The following is a 22582-nucleotide window of genomic DNA, read 5'->3' as shown; positions in this document are numbered from 1 at the left end:
TACAATCTGAAAGATGACATACTACATGATTTCAACTATATGACATTCTGGAAAAGGCAAAACTATGGAGGCAGTAACAATAATCAATGATTGCCAGGAGTTTGCTTTTGTTGGTGAGGGGGATAAATTAGAAGGAACACAGGGGATCTGTTGTTCAGTCGCTAAGTGACCCCATGGGCTGGAGACTGCCAGGCTCCTCTGTTCATGGGAGCTCCTCTTGCATGGGATGTCACTACCATTCCCTCTTCCTGGGGATCTTCCTGACCCAGGGATCGAACCTGCATCTCCTGCACTATGGGCAGATTCTTTACCACTAAAGCACCAAGGAAGCCCAGGGGATTTTTAGGGCAGTGAAAAAACGCTGCATGACACTCTAATGATGGATACATGCCACTGCACCTTCATCCAAACACACAGAATGTACCAAGCCAAGAGTGAACCCTGAAGTAAACTATGGACTCGGGATAATTATCATGTATCAACGAGGTTCATCAATCATATCAAGTGTACACTCTGGTGGGGGATGCAGATAATGGGAAGATTATCGTGGGTAGGGGGCGGGAGCATATGTGGGTAATCGCTGTACAACCTTCCCCTCAGTTTTGCTCTGAACATGAAAATGTGTTAAAAAATTGTCTTAAGGGGGAAAAAAAGGGTATGCCATAAAATTACAGATAAATCACAAACGACTGAGAGGTACAAAATGATACAGAATCATAAGCTGAAGAATAACTTGAGTATTTATCAACTGTATTAATAACATACACAAAATACCCAGTGATGTCTATGCTGGGTTTAAGCGTGCTGCTTTTAAAGCTTTAGGGCTCCACCAACATACAAACTCTTGGAGGACAATTTGATGATTTGATCAAAATTACAAATGCATGTTCCTTTCCATCATTAATTTCACTTTGAGGAATCTGTTCTACACAGATACATGTAGCTGAGGAGAGCTATTCATTATGGCACTGATGAGACTAGAAAGCTGACCATCCACCAGTGGGGAACAGACTGAACCAATCCCACACAGTGGGAACCAAGCAACTGCAGAAAGGGAGAGTGGGGAAGCTCTCCACGTGCTGCTGTGTACAGGCAGGCAACCATGTGGACGGGGTGCAGCTTCCAGTAAGAAGACAAAGGCAGGACGGGGGCAAGGGAGCTGCAAACATGCTCTCTGCTCCAAGAAATCACCCCTGAGGAAAGCACCGAGGGGACCGGGGGAGGCTCTCACTTGACAGACTTGTGTCAGTTTTTTAACAATGTGAGTGAACTACCGGTTTAATTAAAGAAACTGATGTTTTTAGGCAGCCCCTGCGGTGTCCAGACCCAGGCGATTAGCTTCAGCCCAGGTGATAACACCTGGAAGGCTTCCAGATGCTCCTGGTTACACTTGGAAGTGTTTATACAGTTTGAGGATGAAATCAGAAATGGGTTCAATATTACTTTAAAATATTTTTAGCATTCAAATGAGTTTGAAAGGCAGGAAAATAAAACGTACTGTAAAGAAGGACTTTTCAAAAATACTATCTTTTCTCTAAAGAAATGTGATAATCTACATATAATGTTTTGTACCCAACGCAGTAGTAAAATACACGCTGCTCACGTTGGGAAAGGTGACATTATTTCAGTATACTTGAAGAAACATCAGCTGGCTGTCAGGTCCTGCAGCTTCAAGCACATCAATGAAGATTCTCTAACAAAAGGACTCTGCTACAGTCAGCGCTTGTGACAAAGGAAGTGATGACTGGACACCACACTAAAACACAATCATATTTTCCCATCCTTGGACAACACCTCTAAGTTAGTTTACATTCTGTTCAAATCATTCCTGCTACAGATCTAAAGGTTTTACAAGAGGGATTAACCAGTTACAAGAGGGAATTCCAGTTCTCCCCATTTCACAGATTCTTCTAACCACAAATACTAAAGATGTTTTGCTGTGGGTTTGACTTACTTTTAAACTAGTTTTTCATTTTAAAAACAATATATTTATGCTTTAAAGTTAAAAAAAAAAAACACATTTGGAAGAATACACAGTGAAAGTGGAGGACTCCCATGCCTAAGAAAAACAATTTCCAGGGATTTCCTTCTGAAAATATTCTATGCGTGCGTTAGTATATCTTTCTACCCCTAAAAAGGGTCTAATTATCATTTCTGCTCTCCATCCTACTTAACAATTCTGAAATTTATCTTCCATCTTAAACACCTATCAATTTCCCTCACCAGATGTGCGATGGCGGAAAGCTCAGCTACTCCTCTTCTGAAGGACAGCTGCGTCACCGTTAAGGTTCTGCAACATCTAGACTGACTGACTAAATTAACAGAAACGTCTGGGGTGAATATGAATATTCTCAGAAGTCCTACCAAGCCAGAGACTGATTTTTACTTTATCTACTTGGTGCAGAAGTAGGTTGTGTTAAGCTACAGGTATTTGTATGTCAACCAGTAAGGTGGTTAATAAATACCACAGGTTTAAAGAATTTTTTCCAGAAACTGGGGAAAAAACCATAAAACAGAACTCTGGTGTCAACCAGGGTCACGTGATGTGCAACATGAGAACAGCAACAAACCTCGAATACCCTTTGAGACGAGATTAATTTTTAAAACTTCGATTCTTCGTATTTATAAAGTGTAGCACAAATACAAAAATCATTCTGTGTTAAGTACAGCGCCAAAACATTTTAACATTTTAAAAAAAGGGATTTTTAGAATGATGCCCGCTCTTCAATTATTAACACTTCTAGCAGCTCTGAGCTATTCATCAGTCTGAAATGCACCTAGACTGGATCAACACACCCACGTGCCACTTGGGGAAGGAGGAGTAAGCAGAGGAAGCCTGTGCTCACATACACAGTGCGTCTCCTGCATGACACACGAGGAACACTAGCTGCCTGTGGGGAGGGGAACTGGTGATTTTGGAAAAAGGACAGGAAGGCTTTTCACTAAACAGCCTTTTGTACTGTTTGGAACACTATGAAAATGTCACCCAGTCAAAAGAATTTAAAAGAAAAAAAACTTTTTTAACAAAAACCTCCTGTGTGTACAAAAATTTTCTAATACCTTAAATAAGAACACTACAGTTGACCCTTGAACAAGGGCTTGAACGGCACAGGCCCACTTAACACACAGTTTTTTTTCCAACAGTAACGACTACATAAAAAAAAATAATAATAAAGACTACATTACTACACAGTGGCTGGTTGAATCTGAGGATGCAGAACCGTGGATACAGAGAAACTGCGTTAGGGAGACACAGTGAAGGAACTGGTATACAGAGGGCAAGTTTTATATGGGTTTTTGACTGCACGGAGGGTTGGCACTCCGACGCCCCGCATTGTTCAAGGGTCAACTGTAGTTCTGATTCTTAGGTTGTTGTTCTTAGGGTCTTTTCCTGCTCCTACAAATACAGTTTGGGGAGTGAGCAGGCAACTGTTGGCTCTCACTGCACATATGAACTTGGATGAAAATACACCTGGAAAAAGATGATTGAGCCTCCTGGAGAACAAGTCACAGTCACTTCCTCCAATCACCCTGAATGTGATGGGTTTCTAAAACTCTGAATTGCTTTTTAAGCCCCAAATGGACAGTCTGGATTCCCTGGGCCAACACTGCAGGCTTCCCACGCGGTGACCTTGCCTTCACGTGCCCAGCCTGACCCCCCCAATGGTCTGTCCTGCTCCAGTGCCCTTCCTCTAAGGAGTTTCCCTGACCAGCCAGCCAGCAGCTCCGGGCTCTTTCCCATCACGACACTGCTTTCAGTCTGTGATTAAGACAGGCAAGGGAGGGCTGCTGGGCTGCCTGACCGCACCACCACCCTCTGAGGTCCAAGAAGACGGGGCCACAATGATATAACCACAGCCAAGCAGTGTCCACACATAGTAAGCACACATAGATAATGTGAATTATATAAGCATTTTGATACTTGTTGAATAAAAGAATAAAGAGGGGCACAGTTGAGACTGGAGCCCAGGCCCACCAGGGTCGAACGACACTAGCAGTCTCCCCCTCTCAAGAGGCAAGACCACACTGCCTCTAAGCGGCAATTTATTGAATGTAAAAGAAAAACAAAACCGGCTCTTGCAAAAACTTTACTTGCTCAGAAGTGTATACCTCCAGACCACCACACTCGCTATTTATGCCGTTCCCTGTGCCTGGAATAGTACCTCTCGTGTCTTACTCATTCTCAGGTCTCCGTTAGCTCCTCCAGAAGCCCTACCAGGGCCCTTCCGAACAGCCTCTGTCCTATGCCCCAATCGAGGCCTCCTTTCCAAGGCGCTCAGTTGCCGCTGACAGAGCTGCCTTCTGCGAAGGCAGACCCTGGGCCCACCGAGTCCCCTAGATTTCCAGGGCTGACTCACACTAGAATACTTTCTACATGAGTGAAAAATCTGGAATCTAAACCAAAGTGTATTTTTAAAAATGTTTTCCATCTTTAAAAGTTGGTCCTTTTAGAGGACTTGGGCTTCAGGCCTATATCTTAAAGAACACTCTAGGCAAATGAGGTAAGTAAATTTGCCTGCGAATGCAGGAGATGTGGGGTTGATCCCTAGGTCGGGAAGATCCCCTGGAGAAGATGGCAACTCCTCCAGTATTCTTGCCTGGAAAATTCCATGGACAGAGGAGCCCATGGGCTACAGTCCATGGGGTCGCAAAAGAGCTGGACACAACTCAGCGACTAAACAACAACGAACGTGACTTTGGGCTGCGCTGTCTGCGCAGCAGCGGATAGGCACACGTGGTTATTAACATCTATATTAGTTACAATTAAAGAAAAATAAAAATGCCGTTCCTGAGTCACACTACTAACAGTCTAAGCACTCACTGGCCACAAGAGTCTAGTGGACCCAGTCCTGGGGGTGCGGGTCTAGAAGGTGGCCACCGTCAGTGGAAGTTCAACAGGACTGACCACCATGAGAACTCTACAGAGTTTCCAACAAGGGAAATGTCCAAAACCATTCTTACTGTTGAGAAGGAACCAGTTTTTCCTTCAACTTTCAGACTGAAAAAGTCATCACTGTGAGCTAAGACAAGGAGTTAATCTTTCAATACGATTTTCTTAGAGATTTTTAAAAGAGAAGTTCAACTCTGGGTGGATTCTGCTCTTCAAACAAAAAACAATCCCAACAGCAGTAGCTGCTGCTGCTGCTAAGTCGCTTCAGTCGTGTCCGACTCTGTGCAACCCCATAGACAGCAGCCCACCAGGCTCCCCCGTCCCGGGATTCCCCAGGCAAAAGTACTGGAGTGGGTTGCCATTTCCTTCTCCAATGCATGAAAGTGAAAAGTGAAAGTGAAGTCGATCAGTCATGTCCGACCCTCAGCGACCCCATGGACTGCAGCCTTCCAGGCTCCTCCGTCCACGGGATTTTTCAGGCAAGAGTACTGGAGTGGGTGCCATCGCCTTCTCCGCAGCAGCAGTAGAGGCACAACCAAAACGACACAGACAATCTATCAGAGCTTTATGCCTCTTTTGTTATTTTCAATAAAAATTACAACTAAATAAAATGTAAAAAAGATCCAATGTAAAGATGAACACAAATTAGGGAGAAAAATTCTTTGTCCACCATGGGGCAATCTTTACTAGCAAAACCCATAAACTGCCATACCTAAAATACGTAGGTGGCTCAGAGTTTGTAAAAACCCATGTACCAATGCAGGGCACTCGGGTTCGATCCCTGGGGGGGAAGATCCCCTGGAGGAGGAAATAGTAATCCTCTCCAGTATTCTTGCCTGGGAAATCCCATGGACAGAGGAGCCTGGTGGGCTGCAGTCCATGGGGTCCAAAGAGTCAGACACAATTTGCCCATTAAACAACAACAACAACAAAAATCTAGAATGGAAAAAATAGTAAACTCCACTGAGGTCACTTCCTATTACGGAATCTGCAGGAATAGAAAACTCTACAAAACAGCAAGCAGCTGAATCTACCCCTTTCAAGATCAGTGGTTGCTGAATCAAAGAGGAAATTAAATTTCACTGATATTTCAACCAATCAGCCTGACTAAACTGGACAGTGACTCAAAGGACGTTTTCTCCCCTAACTCTGTTCTCTAAAAAAGAAAGACCATTTGTATAGTTTCTCTGTGCTCACTTTCTTTCCCCGCAAGTCCTAACTTAAGTCAAGTCCCTGTTCTGAAATAATACTAGAAAAACAGTTCCATTCAGACTTCAATTTTCCAATAAAGAACAATTTTAAACTACAAACACAGACTGAGTGAAGTGTGTCACGCTCGCACCCATGTCCTGGGACTTCAATCTCAGCTCTCACTCACTCCTCTGCCGGCAGGGGCGGAGGCCGCGCTGGCCCTGGTGCTCCATGGGAACCAGCAGCGGCGGCATCTTCTGTGTGCTCGGCGAGGATGTCCACGGATCTGGTTCTGGGTCAGACCCCTCACCTACATCAGCCCGTCCTCACCAGCCCAGGAGGAAAACGAATCTAGTACTTTCCCACACAATGATACAACAGTAAGAGCCACTGCACCTGGCTAAATGACAGAAACCACAGGAACCGTGTGTGTGTGTGTGTGTGTGTGTGTGTGTGTGTGTGTGTGTCTCTCTCTCTCTCTCTGTGCACTCACTCATGTCTGACTCCCCAAGGACTGGACTGTAGCTGGCCAAGCTCTTGTGGGATTTTTCCAGGCAAGAATTCTGGAGTGGGTTGCCATTTCCTATTCCAGAGGATTTCCTGGCCCAGGGATCAAACCCACGTCTGTTGCATCTCCTGCACTGGCAAGTGGATTCTCTACCACTGCACGATCTGGGAAGCACTCAGGAGCCCAATATGCAAAGCTAATCAAACCGAGAAAAAATGCAAAATTTTAGGGGGAAAGACTCCCTTTTAGACATGAGATCCATCCTCCCCAACCAAGTTCTAATGTACAGTCATTGGTCCAAGTCACAGAGCTGAAGAGCTGGATACCAAGCTCCAGTGTCCACTGAGTGGAAGCCGAGCTCCTTCTTCACTACCACACTGCCTGCCTCCCAGTATAAAAAGCTCTGACATTTCCTTCAACTCTGAGTCATGGTTAGAAGGTTCTACTTTTAATCAAGTGACAAATACTCAAAATATTTTAATCCAAAGGAACTGGGTCAAAGTCAGTTCAGTTCAGTTCAGTCGCTCAGTTGTGTCCAACTCTTTGCGACCCCATGGATTGCAGCAAACCAGGCTTCCCTGTCCATCACCAACTCCCAGAGCTTGTTCAAAGTCATGTCCATCAAGTCGGTGCTGCCATCCAACCATCTCATTCTCTGTTGTCCCATTCCCTTCCTACCTTCAATCTTTCCCAGCATCAGGGTCTTTTCCAATGAGTCAGTTCTTTGCATCAGGTGGCCAAAGAATTGGAGCTTCAGCATCAGTCCTTCCAATTAATATTCAGGACTGATTTCCTTTAGGATTGATTGGCTTGATCACCTTGCAGGGGACACTCAAGAGTCTTCTCCAACACCACAGTTCAAAAGCATCAATTCTTCGGTGCTCAGCTTTCTTTATGGTCCAAATCTCACATCCACACATGACTACTGGAAAAACCAGAGCTTTGACAATATGGATCTTTGTCAGCAAAGTAAGTCTCTGCTTTTTAATATTATGTCTAGAATGGTCATAGCTTTTCTTCCAAGGAGCAAGCATCTTTTAATTTCATGGCTGCAGTCACCATTTGCAGTGATTTTGGAGCCCAAGAAAATAAAGTCTCTGACTTTTTCCATCCTTTCCCCATCTGTTTGCCATGAAGTGATGGGACTGGATGCCATGATCTTAGTTTTTGGAATGGTGAATTTTAAGCCAGCCTTTTCACTCTCTTCTTTCGCTTTCATCGAGAAGTTCTTCAGTTCCTCTTTGCTTTCTGCCATAAGGGTGGTGTCATCTGCATATCTGAGGTTATTGATGTTTCTCCCAGCAATCTTGATTCCAGCTTGTGCTTCATCCAGCCAGGCATTTCACACGGTGTACTCTGCATATAAGTTAGATAAGCAGGATGACAATATACAGCCTTGATGTACTCCTTTTCCAATTTGGAACCAGTCTATTGTTCCATGTCTGGTTCTGTTGGTTCTTGATCTGCATGCAGGTTTCTTGGGAGGTAGGTAAGGTAGTCTGGTATTCCCATCTCTTTAAGAATTTTCCAGTTTCTTGTGATCCACAAAGTCAACAGCTTTGGCATAGTCAAAGCAGAAGTAGATGTTTTTCTGGAACTCTCTTGCTTTTTCGATGATCCAGCAGATGTTGGCAATTTGATCTCTGGTTCCTCTGCCTTTTCTAAATCCAGCTTGAATATCTGGAAGTTCTCGGTTCACGTACTGTTGAAGCCTAGCTTGGAGAATTTTGAGCATTACTTTGCTAGCGTGAGACAAGTGCAATTGTGTGGTAGCTTGAACATTCTTTGGCATTGCCTTTCTTGGGATTGAAATGAAAACTGACCTTTTCCAGTCCTGTGGCCACTGCTGAGTTTTCCAATTTGCTGGCATATTGAGTGCAGCACTTTAACAGCATCATCTTTTAGGACTGAAATAGTTCAGCTGGAATTTCATCACCTCCACTAGCTTTGTTCATAGTGACACTTCAAGTTAAGACCCACTTGACTTCGGACTCCAGGATATCTAGCTCTAGGTGAGTGATCACACCATCATGGTTATCTGGGTCATTAAAATCTTTTTTGTATAGTTCTTCTGTGCATTCTTGCCACCTTTTCTTAATATCTTCTGCTTCTGTTAGGTCCATACCATTTCTGTCCTTTATTGCACCCATCTTTGCATGAAATGTTCTCTTAGTATCTCTAATTTTCTTGAAGAGATCCTTAGTCTTTTCCATTCTACTGTTTTCCTCTGGTTCAGATCATGAACTCCTTATTGCAAAACTCAGACTTAAGTTGAAGAAAGCAGGGGAAACCAGTAGACCATTCAGGTATGACCTAAATCAAGTCCCTTACAATTATACAGTAGAAGTATCAAATAGATTCAAGGAATTAGATCTGATAAAGTGCATGAAGAATTATGGACAGAGGTTCGTGACATTATATAGGAAGCAGTAATCAAGACCATCCCCAAGAAAAAGAAATGCAAAAAGGCAAAAATGGTTGTCTGAAGAGGTCTTACAAATAGCTGAGACAAGAAAAGAAGCTAAAGGCAAAGAAGAAAAGGAAAGATATACTCATCCAAATACAGAGTTCCAAAGAATACCAAGGAGAGATAAGAAAGCCTTCCTTAGCAATCAACGCAAAGAAATAGGGGTCAAACTCATATAGTCCATAATTGTCAAAGCAAACCCCAATTATCTGATGTATTTCTATAGTTCCTGAATGTTATCATGAAGTTTGTTGATAAATCCACCAAAATCCACGTTATTCAAATATGGCCCAAGCCTCACTCTACAGGCTGTTATAAAAAATAGTAGCTTATTTTTCTTGTGATTTCACTGGGTATTCTAACTACAAAATTAAAACATGTCCAGGTGATACAGTTTTGATTTTTAAAAAATTCAAAATATTTGGGGGCAGTGCAAAAGGAAGCTGTTGAACTATATAAAGATTTTACTTCACAACAGAATTGTACAACCCCTTTAAACAGCTCCAACTATTAAGAAACACCTCCTACATAAACTGAGGCACAGGTGTATTAGAGAGACTGGCAAACTAAGAGACTGTCAAACAGCAGCAGACGGGACATCTAGAAATAGGAAAGTCGGATTTAACCAAGTGAAAATTTCTTCAGCATTAGATTTTACTATTCTTAGCGATAGTTCAACTAAACATTCTTTTGATTAATGGAAATGAAACACGGGGGAAAATGACACATGGGATGATATCCAAGTCTTTCTAAGGGTAAGGTTTTAAAAGACAGGAATTTGACTTTTAGACATAGAGCTCAAAAATAGCCTTAATTCCCAAATTTAGAACAAGAAAACACCCTAAAGGCAGATTTTTCTAAATCAGCAGCAGTCGTTCTGTGTATTGTCTAAGAACAAGGAAAAAAAGCCACTTTTGCTTACTTCCATGCCTTTCCTAAAGAACCGCCGCCCCTCCCCACCCCGATTCCCAACTCTTCCAGTCAAAGCTCGAGCTGGGCAACCCTTGCACATGGCTCTTCCCCAGCACCCCTGTTGGCAATCACAGCCCCACGGAAAGTCGCCAGTGTCCCCAACAGGCACTGGTGCAAGTGCGGACACCCTGCATCGATGCCTTGCTGTGACATGACAATTCCTGAAAGCTAAACCTAGACTGGACGGGGAAAGTGTGGCACCCCTCACCCCCCGCTTCCCAGTTTGTGCAGGAGCTGTGTACACCACTCCAGATCCTGAGAGCCCCCCCAAGTGTGGGACAGTCTTCTGATGAGAGACGTGCCACTAGGGGAAGGGCTCAGGGGACACTGGGCACACGTGCTGAAAATCAAGAGGACATGGCCAGGAGCCTGAGGGCATCTGAGAGAGCAGCTGGGACAACCTGAAAGGACTTAGGTGCAGGCCATGGGCCAAGATCACACCGAGAGAGGAAATTCTCTGAGTAGCCAGAGCGCTTTTCCCAACACACAGAAAGTATAGAAAACCAGCAGACTTCCCAGGGTGCGGGCTTCAAAGAAAAGACCACCAAGTGCCTGCCTCTGGTGCCACCCCCTCCCGAACACCCAGCCCTGGGCTTCTGCACAAGGGGCACTCAGTGAAAAGCAGGTGAGTAAAGGAAGCTTCCTTCAATTGCCCTTTCTGAGTTGTGCATCTGGGCACCTAACTGCATTTTACATTCTTTTCTCAAGTTCTGTTTCTTAGTCTTCTCTTCGTCAACACAGTTCTAAGCTACTAGAAGGCGTCACCCGGATCCTCTGTACACTTATGGCATAAGGGGCACCTCAGATGGAAGTGTGATACACACACTAAGTCAACAGATTCACACGCTGGCTGCCTAAACAGTCCGTGACATATGCTTCAAAATTAGTAAGAATTTTCAGAACATACCACACTGCTTAAGTTTTTGCAATTTTAAAATTTCATGGCCATCGTGTTCCTATTAAAAAAAACAGTTGAAAACGGAGGCAAAAAAATTAATAGTGCTGATGGAAGAATTCCTGGCTATATGCTGAATGTGCTCCACTACAACAGACCTGCCCACTGGTGTCCTGTGTGGACGCGTGCATGCGGCTGCTACTGCTTCCAGAACCACCAGCAAACGTGGCTACAAAGTGCACCTCTTCCCCTTGTCCGGACAGCGCTGGCGCCGGGCACCTCTCACACACCATCTCACCCAGCCCCTGGGGAAGGGAATGCTCGTTCTACTCCACACCTGAGGCAACTGAAAATCCTCAGAGCACCAGTCCCATATCACCTTGGAGTCACAAACTGCAGCCTCAAGGCCAAACCCCCAGCTGCCAGTTTCTGAAACCAGAGTTTTACTAGTTTCCTGGCATATACGTGGACATACCACCCAGAGCCACTTTCACGTTGAAGTGGCAGCACTGAGTGAGCAGCTGTGGCAGAGACCACATGGCCTGCGGAGCCGAAATTCTGTCCTCTGACCCTCTACAGAAAAGGTGTGTGACCCATGCACTTGGGAATGATGCTGCAGCCCCTGCAAGACTCAGAGCCCAGAGCACAGGAAGGCTGGGGAGAGTCTGCAGGCAAGAGCCTCAGCCATGCCCAATTTCTCCTGAGCACAAATCTGCTCTTGAGCAACACTTTCTTACGTGTCCCTGGAATATACCGAAGAGCTGGTTTGAATGAGATGAAGAGGTGCTGTCCTGACTAAGAATACACCAACAACTAACCTGGCTGAAAGCAAGCCTTCCTCGTATTGAACAGCTCACAGTAAGGAACATTTCATATTAACAAGGGAAGGAAGGCATGCTTTGGCAAAATCATTTTTAACTATTTGTCTTCAAACACATTAAGTGAAAACACAAAGTCAGCACTTCCATAGCCCCAAGTAATCACATACTTTGTCACACAACTACAATGGCACAAGTCAGAAGTTGTAAAAACACAGGCTAACAATACAAGCATTAACTTCCGACTATAGGATTAAGCCTAAGTCCCTTTACAAGTCATTCTCAACCATGCTGGAGAATCACACAATCAAATTCAAGCGTTAAGCAGGGATGATTCCCAATCTTATGCTCTACTGTGACAACTCCCCTGGTGGGATTCATACTTACCCCCACCCCAAGCAACTTCAAATGTGGCCACTGTCCTCATGCCTCTCAGTTATCCAAGAATCCCTACTTTTCTACCAAGTAAAAGCTAAGCAAAGTCAAGAAAAGCCCTAGCCCTAGAAGTCTCTGCAAAAACTCACAGCTCCTATTTAGCTGGCACGTAGTAAAGACACGAAATAACCCGAGACTGGTCCTCAATTATCTGCTGCAATAAACAGGTGAGACCGTGTACACCCTGGATGACATCCTGCAGTGCCAGAACAAAGGGGAGGGGGCGCCCCTGCCCCTGGAGGGGAGCATTCTCTTGCTTGCCCACGCCCAACCACCCGCCGCCAACATCCCCGTAAAGCCACTGACAAACTGACCCCACTTGCTGGAGTTATGCTACTGAAACTTGCTAAGGACGTAGTCTCCTGAGTTCACGATTCAAGTAAATTCTGTGTTTCTGGATGCAGATTCACAAGATGAATGTACAGACTTTAAGGATCTAGGTTAGGTTCTGGCTTTCACCCTTTGCATTACTTTCAATAGATCATCTCTCTCAAGTCTGATTTCCCACCTGGAATTGGCAAAAACAGTATTTTCCCTTCCCACCTGACAAGATGCTGTTGAGGATCAAACTGAAGTGATGGGGAGAAAAGAACTCTTGAGATGTAAACCTAAAAGGTCATCATTTTGCTGTAAAAGGCATTTTGGTTGGTAATGGTATTTACACCAAGTATCTTTAAATACAGTTTTCTATTGCATTTAAAGGGATTCACAGTATACAATGTAACCACAACTGCTTAGGGACATTTACTGGAGTAGGAAATGCAACCCACTCCAGTATTCTTGCCTAGAGAATTCCATGGACAGAGGAGCCTGGCAGGCTATAGTCCATGGGGTCACAAAGAGTCATACATGATTGAGCAACTAATACACACTAGCAACACGTATACAGCACGAGATAAAATATACCTATATTCAACTTTCAGAAGGCAGTCCTACAAACTTTTATAGTAGATTTGTTGAATGTATATTTGGCCTCAATAAAGCTGACCGAAAAAAAAACCTCTACTGCTTGCCTAGGTATTTCTTCCATACTGTTAAATCATGAATCCCTGCTGCTGCAAAACAGTAATACGCTATTTTAATGTGGAAATATTAAACACAAAAATTTCCAGAACACACAACAAACTATATACTGGTCCCACTGCTCATAAAGGGTGCCAAGTCAATGAAGATGACAATTGTGAGAAAGCATCTACGTCCTCAATGTAAAACAAGACAAGGCTACTTCCGCAACATCAGATGCCATCAAATCCTGTGCCGCTTCAGAAGAAAGGCTAGGTGTGGGTGGAAAGCACTGCTTTCCCTTCCTCCTCTTGCTACCTTTTGGGGCACCTTTCCTATTTCTGCATCACCTCCGCATGTTCTCCTTAGAATCGTCCCCTGATCTCCCCAGCCTGCACTGACCTCCCCCAACTGTCACTGGTGGCAATGGCATTGGTCAGAGATCCCACCTTACCTTATTGGGCCCTGCGCACATCCACGCTCCCCCGGCTGGACTGCAAGCGCCCTGCAGGCAGCATCCTAGCTGGTCAGCTCCTCAGCATCAGGTGTACTATGCTCGGGGGCTCACGGCCTGCCCACCAGACTCAGCTGACAGACAGGATGGCTCCGAAGGCCAGTCCCCAGAGACACGCACTGGATCATGACCGTCCGAGTCCCTCCTGCTTCTCAGGCCACCAAGGCCACCTCCTGCTCCGCCTAACCCTTCAGCTATTCCCATTCGGAGCGCCCCTCCCTCAAATTTTATCTCATGAGCAGTGAACACACCTTGCTCTGCCTGGCCGAACTTTATCCCAGAAACCACAAACACACATCCCCTCATTAAAACGAGGCTGAGTCTCTCAGAATGATATTGCCAGGTCTCTCCCTGCTTTTCCATCTATTCAAATGCTTCCACTCTGTGCGTGTAATGTAATTCCTTTAGTCCTTTATTTGCTTTAATATATGTCCTTAAAATCTCTATTTTAGACTAGCAATTATGGGAGACAAAGTTACACCTTGTTTAACATGTTCAATGGTGATTGAACATGTGGGCCTTCCATGGCCCCCACACTAACGGACCATTTCACAACAATGTGACGTTGATGAATATGCAACCAAGGACCCAACATAAATATAATGGTGAGTTTATTCTTTGGATTATTTAAACAGAGCCATTAAAAACTGATTTTTTTGTTCCACATTCACAAAAGAGCCCCCGTGCCTTACAAGGGTCAAAACTGGAAAGAAGGGGGAAAAAATGGTCATGAGTAGAAAATCCTTTTTGATAAAACTCTGTTGTGATTAGCAGCACATTAAGTATCTAACCATCCAGGAACAGAACTGCCCCAAAGGCCAATCCATTGTGCACCATCCTGGAAACAGCTGAAAGTATATAGTGCAACAAGCCTTTCTGTTAAAGTGTCATGTTACTAATTTGTCCCTCTTTATAAAACAAAATCTAAAATAACCTCATTTAACAATAGCGAAGCTGCAAAGCCATTCAAAAGTTACCAGTTTCAGAGGACAAGCTTCAAGGCCGAACTTGTCTGGTATGATCTACATTTCATATGTTCAAAGATTTTTCACTCAAACATGTCAAGATTAATGAAGCAAAGGAGATCTATTCTGCAGTAAAATCATAGTATTTTCATGGTGTGAAATCAGAGCATTTAACTCTTGCCTGTTCCCACATCTCTCACTTCAGATAAGCCGATTTTACAAAATTAACATCAAACTCAATTCTTTATCAGCTTTTAAATAGAGTATTATTAGTGACTTACATATCACCCACCAGACTTACTCATTCCTCTCCGCTGCTTAACAAATTTATTTCAACCAGACAAGAATCTCATGACTGATTTTTTTATTGTTTCTCTCACTTCCACATTAAATAATAGTCTAGGAATTGTATTAAAACTGCAGCCACAAAATTCAAGTTTTGTCTCAACAGGAGAAAGAGATATTTAGACCACTAGTAGAAAAACGCTAGTGGTCAAAGAAATATTTGCACAAGCTGAACAGCTGTGTCTACTGCAAATCTGAAGGCACTGCTGCAGCAATATAATTCAATTTGGACCCATTCATTATAAACTGATTTTCAGATGCTGCTACTGCAAGACCGTAGTGGAGAAATGCAAGCAACGCTGGGAATCAAATCATGGGCAGCAGAGCACAAGTTTGCGTTTTACTGCAAAGGAGAGCTCTGAAAGAGGAAACATAACTAGTACATAACGCTACCGTGAACCAGCCCAGAAAAACCCAGAACCATTAAACCAATAGAAAACTAAAATACTTCTCTTAGGCAACTGATATGAGTACCGAAGAAAGTCTCCAGACAAGCTGTTTAAAAGATTTATTTAATACTCTGATAAAAAAAATTTTTTTAATGGTAACTCCGACATTCCTGAACATAATTTATTTATATACATATATATATATACACATATATACATATATATATATGTACATTGTAAGAACAACACAAGCTCCCCTGGAGACTGCGGCCCAGATGAATCTGCTATTTAACTTTCTTCCGAAGTTATACACGTGAAATTAACACTCCACAGCAACTTTTATGACATCTTGCTAAGAAGTTCTGGGTTGTGAAAAATGGAATGGCTTAGGTGACCAGCGACAAGAGTTTTCAAAATAGCACTAAGCATTTTCTCAGGAAGCACATTCCAAGAAACTTATAAGTCGTAACTCACGGGCTGGCTGCTGTTAGGAAAGTCCTCTGGTCGCAGCCTTGTGAATATGTTACCGATTCAGAAAACTCTTCGGGATTCCTTTCGGCTGCACTATTTCCTTCTCACTAGCCAGCGTCGCCTCCGCTGTCATCCCTCCAGCCAGCCACGCTTGTGTGGACGGACACACGGCGGCAGTGGGAGGCAGACGGAATCACCACGCAGAATACACACGCTCCACTTTACTTTTTCTCCCTGGAAGTACCACTCGGTCTCCCGGCGAGGAGGGCTCCCCAACTCCGGGCGATCCAAGCGCACCGGGCATGTGCCACCCCACTCGGGCCCCATGACAGTATTCCGACAAACTTCCCTCTCGGCGGCCGGGGTCCAGGGGAAGGGGCTGCGCGGGCCTTAGCTCCGCGGGCCCCGCACAGCCCGCCGCCGAGTTGGGGTCTCCCGGGGGCGCTCACCTCCGGATGGGGCTGACAAGCAACCCCCGGGGCCCCGGCCCCCTTCTCACCTGTGCTGTCATTCGCCGAGAAGCCGGGCGAGCTGAGTTTGGCTCGTTTGGGGTTGGGCGGTCCGTCCAGCAAGTTCTCGGCCATTTTCACCTGCTCGCGAAAACAGCCCCGAGCGCGGGCGGCCGGGTCGGCAAGGGCTCCGGGGCTGGGGTCGGCGCCGGCCCCGGCCGGCTGCGAGGGGAGAGGAGCGAGCGCGAGCCGCGAGCGAGCGCCGAGGGAGAGGGAGGGCGCAGGGCCGGGTGGGGGAGGCGGCGGCCAAATCTCAGCCACAGCAACAGCGCCCCGCAGCGCTCACCGCCCGCCCCCAGCCTCCGCCGCCGCCGCCGCCGCCGGCCGCGGCCCCCTCATCCCCTGCCCGCCTCCCGAGCGCGACACTCCGCGGCGGGGGCGCCCCGGCGGCCCGGCGGCCCCCCCGGGCCCGGCTGGCAGCGACAGCGCCCGGCCGGGCGGCTCAGGCAGTCCCCGGGAACATGGTGCCGCCGCCGCGCCGCCGCCTCGCTCCCCCCCCCCCCCCCGCGCCCCACTTAATTAATTCGCTCGCGGCCCGACTACCGGGGGGCTCCGGGCTCCGCTCCCCGCCCGCGGCCCGCCGCCGCCGCCGTAAGGAAAAACAATGCGCGAAGCGGGGCCGCCGCCGCCGCCGCCGCGGCCCCCCCACCCCCCGTTCCGCCGCCGCCGCCGCCGCCGCCGCTGCCGCCGCCGCCGCCGCCGCCGCGGCTCCGGGAGGCCGAGCCGAGAGGCGAGCGGGGCCGCCGGAGCGGGCGCCGAGGGCCGGGCGGAGCGGGCCGGCCGGGCGGAGCGGGGTGCGCGGGCGGTTGTGGGGCCCGGGACCGGCGGGGCCGAGTAGATCGCGCTCGAAGCCCCGGTCGGGTCCGCGACAAGATGGCGGCTGTTGATTCCTCAATTAAAAAAAAAAGAAAGTTTTTTTTCTTCTCTTTCCAGAGCCTGAACGGGGAGGGGGAGGGGGCGGGGCACGCCGGTGCGTCACCCCCCCGCGGCGTCACTACGCACGGCCCCCGCCCCGCCCCCTCCACCTGCGCCGGCCGCGGCGGAAAGAGCCGAGCGTGCTCGGACGGAAAGGGCCGAAGGCGCGGCCTCTGTGCGTCGTGCCGCCCGGCGGCCGGGCGGCGGGGCGGCGGGGCTGCCGGGCGGGGACCGGGCCTGCGGGACTCCGGGCGCCGGCACCGCCGCCACTTTTGTTCTGACGGCGACTGGACGGTGAGAGCTCTGGCTGCGGCCTGGCCTCAAGCCGGGCCCCTAGGCGTGGAGTCGGCCCCGGCAGGGCCCGCCTGTCCCGCAGGGCGACTCTGCTCGGTCTCGGCTTCTCTCGCCGCTGCCCCGAGACTAGGCCTGGCCGCTTCCCCACGCCGGGTCCCAGCGATGTGTCGTGGCCTCTGCAGGTTACACATTGCCCTCTGGTCCGCTTGCGAGAGGGTGCGGTGGGGAAACTGAGGCAGGAAGTGGCGGGGCCGGAATTCGAACGCCCCCACGAGATGTGAGGGGGGTCGCCAGGCTTCAGGTGCGACACCCTCACCTGCCTCGAGAGGTGGTGAGCGCTGTTCCCCATCCGGACGCGCTCAGCTTGCCCCAGGCCCAGAAGGCCCCATTACATCAGAGCTTAGGGCCTCGACGGCCTTGGTGCGCTACCCCCGCCGCCCCCCGACAACCTCCTGGAGCCCTCAGGTGCTCCAGACAGGTGTGGGGTCCCAGGGGGATCAGCCCGCCTGGCCACTCCCCGCAGGATGGTTCCACAAAAATCTGAGGTGTTCACACATCTCGGTTCTTTTTATCTGCTTCTCAAAACTTGCCAGCGCTTCATCCGAAGTCCTTATCTGAAAGGTATCACCAGCAACCTGTTCCCTAAGCCAGAATTCTGTGAGTCAGCGCCGACTCCTCCCTCCCTCTCCACCTACCGAGCAACCTGCCTCCCAGGTCCTTTACCTGGGCAAACCGCTCTTCCTCCCACTGCCCGGCTCCGATGGCATCTCCCTACTAAGCGTCCCTTGAAAACCATATTTCTCCCCATTCAGCACCAGAGTTAACTTCTTGGAAAAAAGAGAAAAAAACTCTGCTTCAAAGAAACAGCTTATATAGTGTCTGTGATGGTCTTCAAGCGTCAAGACTGAGTGATCTCACTTTCCTGTACCCGCAAAAATTAATACAACATAGTAAAGCAACTATACCTCAACTAAAAAAAAAGAGACTGAGTGATCTTTCTACTTTTTTCTGTTTATGTATATTGTTCAAAATCTTGACTGCCCCCTTTGCATCCCTCTTCCACTATCCATGCCTCACTCCGTCCTTACGTCCCCCACACCCACACAGTCACTAGGAAGTTCTTACCACTCAGACCTCTTCATACTTTTGCAAATGCTGTTCCCTGTGCTGAGAATACATATACCAGGCAAACTAACTAACGCCAAGACCCGGTTCAAATATCACCTGCTCCAGGAAGCCCTCCCAGCCCAGTTTAGGGCTCCCACAGCACTTGTGGGCATACTTCTGTGAGGGTATACCACACACATGCTCATTTTTTATCCTTCCTGTTTTTATTTGTCTATCAAATATCCCTTGAGAATCTCCTGAGGGCATTGCCACTGCACTAATTTCTTGGGCAAAGAATAAAGAAAGAAATCCCTATCTATTCAAAGAGGCGAAACAGCAAGTCCTGGAAATCAGAAACAAACATTCAAGAAGTCACTGCATAAGAAGGCAGGAGGTGTTTAGAGTCACAGAGTAACACAGGGGCCAGCAGCAGCCTGTATCTGAATGTGCCTGTGTATCCCTCTCACCACAAGTCTGGGAGCCCTGTGAGGACAAGGGCCAGGTCTTCACAGCACAGTGCCCTGCAGGAGGCAGGTTTGTAAAATTTGATGAATGAATGAATGAATGCACAGTGTCAGGCTCTCCTGAGGGAGCCTGGTCTCAAGGACACTGAGAAGGTTGGACTCCAGCCTGAAGCAGCTCCAGGCCATTTCCCCACAGAGGGGACAACGTGTCAGGTCACTGAGAGGCCTCAGCCAGGGCCTGCTTGGGTCAGTAGGAATACCTCCAGGCCCTCAGAATTCCTGGGTAAATGGCTTACACAACAGTGGGCACATTAGCTCGTGCCATCCCCTCACTCCCAGAGGGGGAAATGGAGGGCACTCGTCCCTAAGACTCAGGAAGTGACCTGGACGTGTCAGGCCTGAGCCTGAAACACAGGTCTTCAAACCGCATGTTCTTCTGGCCTCCCAGACCTGAAACATACCTGCTCTACAGCCCTTTTTCTGTCTCATTTGTATCCTTTTGTCCCATTCCTCTGGTATTTCAGGATATCTGCAGTTTCTTTCCTTTCTATGTCTTCTCCCCTTAGTTTGACTCTTGTCAAAGAACACAGCATTCAGACATAGGTGGGGGAACGGCACGGGAGGAAGTATGGATCCCGCCTGCCCACCCTTAGCCCGGGATCAAGGTTGACACAGACAAAAGGGACCCAGCAGTGTTGAATGTCTTCTATATCCCAGGCTGCCCTGCCATATGCTCTACTCAGATCAGCACTTCCCACAACCCTGGATGGAAACTGTCCTCTTTTTACAGAGGAGGGAATAAGGCCCAGAGGAGAGCCACTCCGTCACTAAGGAGCTCCATGGGGTTGCAGACGTGAGACTGCCTGCTCTCTCCAGTCTCAGAGGCCATTTCACCAAGGAATCCCCATTTACAGGATGCTTCGGGGCCAGGAGAGGAGCAAGAGGTAGAAACAGATCAGGAGAGGTTTACCTGGGAAAAGTTCGTTCACATCCATCAACTGATGAATGGATAAATGTAATGTGTTATAGCCACACAATGGAGTATCATTCAGCCACACAAGGAATACAGCATGGACACAGCTACAAGATGGATGGACCTCAAGAATGTGATGCTCAGTGAAAGAAGACAGTCATCAAAAGACTGTATATTGTATGATTCCACTTATACAAATATCCGGAATAGGGAAATCCATAGACACAGAAAGTAGATTAGCTGTTGTGGGGGGTTGCTGGGGAGAGGGGGAGACAGTGAATGGTAGCCAAAAAATATGGGGTTTCTGTTAGGGTTATGAAAATGTTCCAAAGTCGATGATGATGGTGGTTCACAACTCAGAACTGAAAACCACTGCAATATACACTTTGGGTGAATCACACGGTACATGACCTCTGTCTCAACCAAGCTGGTTCTTAACAGGCTGGTTTGGGAAGAAGGAAGAGAGACAAGGAAAGACAGAGGGAGGCAGGTGCTCCCAGCAGAAGAACAAAAGTCAGCGGCCAGTTGGGAGAGTGAAAAGGGATCCGTGTGGTGGCACCAAGGGTTAGGGTTAGGTTAGGTTAGGGTTAGGTCCAGGGTTAGGGCTGGATTTCCCAATTAGGGGCTGCGGGGTGAACTCAGAGGGAAAAAGACGGAGACCCAGATCCACAGGCCGAAGTGGAGAGAGAGGATGTTCGTGAAGGAGAGCTGAGGAGTGTGAGACTCAGGCTGCTGCCTCGGGCCCCAGCGGACACTCATGCTCACTGGGCCCCAAAGAGAGGTGGCAACCTTGTCTCCACTCCAGCTCTGCCGCATGTGCCCCGCTTCCCAGGAATGGGTCCTGACTCTCTTCTGGAGGCCTTAGGGTGGCTTCCCACTGAACCTTTAATCCCTGCCTCCCAGAAGCGGGGGCTTCTGCTCCTCCATGAATGCACAGTCTTTGCAACCAGCCCTGACTCTGCCCCTTCTCCTCCACTCCCAGTCAAGCTGCTGAGCCCAGTTGTCTACACTGACCTGACTCACTTCTCCCATTCACCACTTTAATTTTTATTCAATGAAGATTATCAAACAAGTTACAAAAAATAATGCATAGATATTCCTGTCTACATTATTAAGGTAGGCACTATTAACATTTTGCCACATCAGCTTCAGATCTTTATATTACTTATTTATATAAGGAATCACATGTCAGACACAGAACTAAAGCCCCCATTTCCTCTCTCCCCCAAAGCCACCACTTTCTTGAAGTTGGTGTATATGGTTACCACATGAGATGTATTTGGGGGGGATTTTGGGCCATCTATGTGGCATATGGGATCCTAGTTCCCCTGTGGGAACCTGTGCCCCCTGCCTTGGGAGCGCAGCGTCTTATCCACTGGACTGATAGGAAAGTTGCCAAGATGTATTTTTACTGAGTATTTTTACTCAGCTGAACCAAGTGAAATTGTCAATACCTGACAGTTTCTGATCCCTGCACCCGCACCAACAAATTAATATGGTTCATCTAAATATGACTTATGCATCCAAGTCTTTTAGCCTCTCAAATTGAAATTGTATTCATTAAACAATAACTCCCCACTCCCTGATCTTCCAGCCTCTGGCAACCATCGTTCCTCTCCAAGGTTCATCTGCATGTTGTAGCAGGTGTCAGGAATTCTTTCCTTTTTGAGGCTGAATAATATTCCATTGTACTTATGTATCAGGCTTCCCTGGAGACTCAGCAGTAAAGACTCCACCTGCAATGCAGGAGACTATCAGCAGTGCAGGAGACTCAGGTTCGATCCCTGGGTCAGGAAGAACCCCTGGAGAAGGAAATGGCAACCCACTCAAGTATTCTTGTCTGGGAAGTCCCATGGACAGAGGAGCCTGGTGGGCTAAAGTCCATGGGGTTGCAAGAGTCTGACACAACTTAAGGACTAAATGACGACCACCACACCACTTATATATTTAATACCACACTTTACTTATCCACCCATCCACTAATGGTTGTCTAAGATGCTTCCACATTCTGGCTGTTGTGAATAATGCAAAGTTTACAAATAACTCAAGATCCTGCTCTGTCTTACTCCTCACTCCATTCAGGCTGCTAGAACAAAATACCATAGACTGAATGATTTATGAACAACAGAAATTTTTTTCTCATAGTTCTGGAGCCTGGAAGTCCAAGATCAAGGTGACAGTGGTTTTGGTGTCTGGTGAGAGCCTGCTTCCTGATTCATAGATGGCTGTCTTCTTGCTGTGTTCACACATAGCAGAAGGGGTAAAGGAGTTCGCGGGGGCTTCTAACCCCCTGAGCTGTTCAGAGATCAACCGAAAGGACTCCCCCACCTCTACTACAGTGTTTCTAATTTAGAGTAAGGAGAGTTCCGCCAACTCCTCTTCCTTTTCAAACTTGTCTTGCCTATTCTTAGCCCTTTACTTTTGACCTGTAGTGTTAGAGAAGACTCTTGAGAGTCC

The 22582-nt window shown here is 47.4% G+C and overlaps 1 protein-coding gene across 2 annotated transcripts in view; it reads right to left on the bottom strand.

Moving 5' to 3' along the window:
- The window catches only part of CREBBP (CREB binding lysine acetyltransferase), a 119331-nt gene extending 102679 nt beyond the window's left edge, over positions 1-16652 (bottom strand). For both annotated transcript variants that reach the window (XM_086376030.1, XM_086376031.1), the window contains exon 1: positions 16363-16652. In XM_086376030.1, the coding sequence (XP_086232156.1) occupies positions 16363-16447 (85 nt within the window). In that variant the 5' untranslated portion in view covers positions 16448-16652. The remainder of the gene's footprint in view (positions 1-16362) is intronic.
- Positions 16653-22582: the final 5930 nt, after the last annotated feature.

This window comes from Bos grunniens, chromosome 25, assembly GCF_055505025.1.
Source record: "Bos grunniens cultivar Pamir isolate PY7600 chromosome 25, Bosgru_T2T1.0, whole genome shotgun sequence".
Taxonomy (NCBI): domain Eukaryota; kingdom Metazoa; phylum Chordata; class Mammalia; order Artiodactyla; family Bovidae; genus Bos; species Bos grunniens.
Note: the sequence above shows the minus strand (reverse complement) of the source record. Positions and strands in the feature narration are given on the sequence as shown.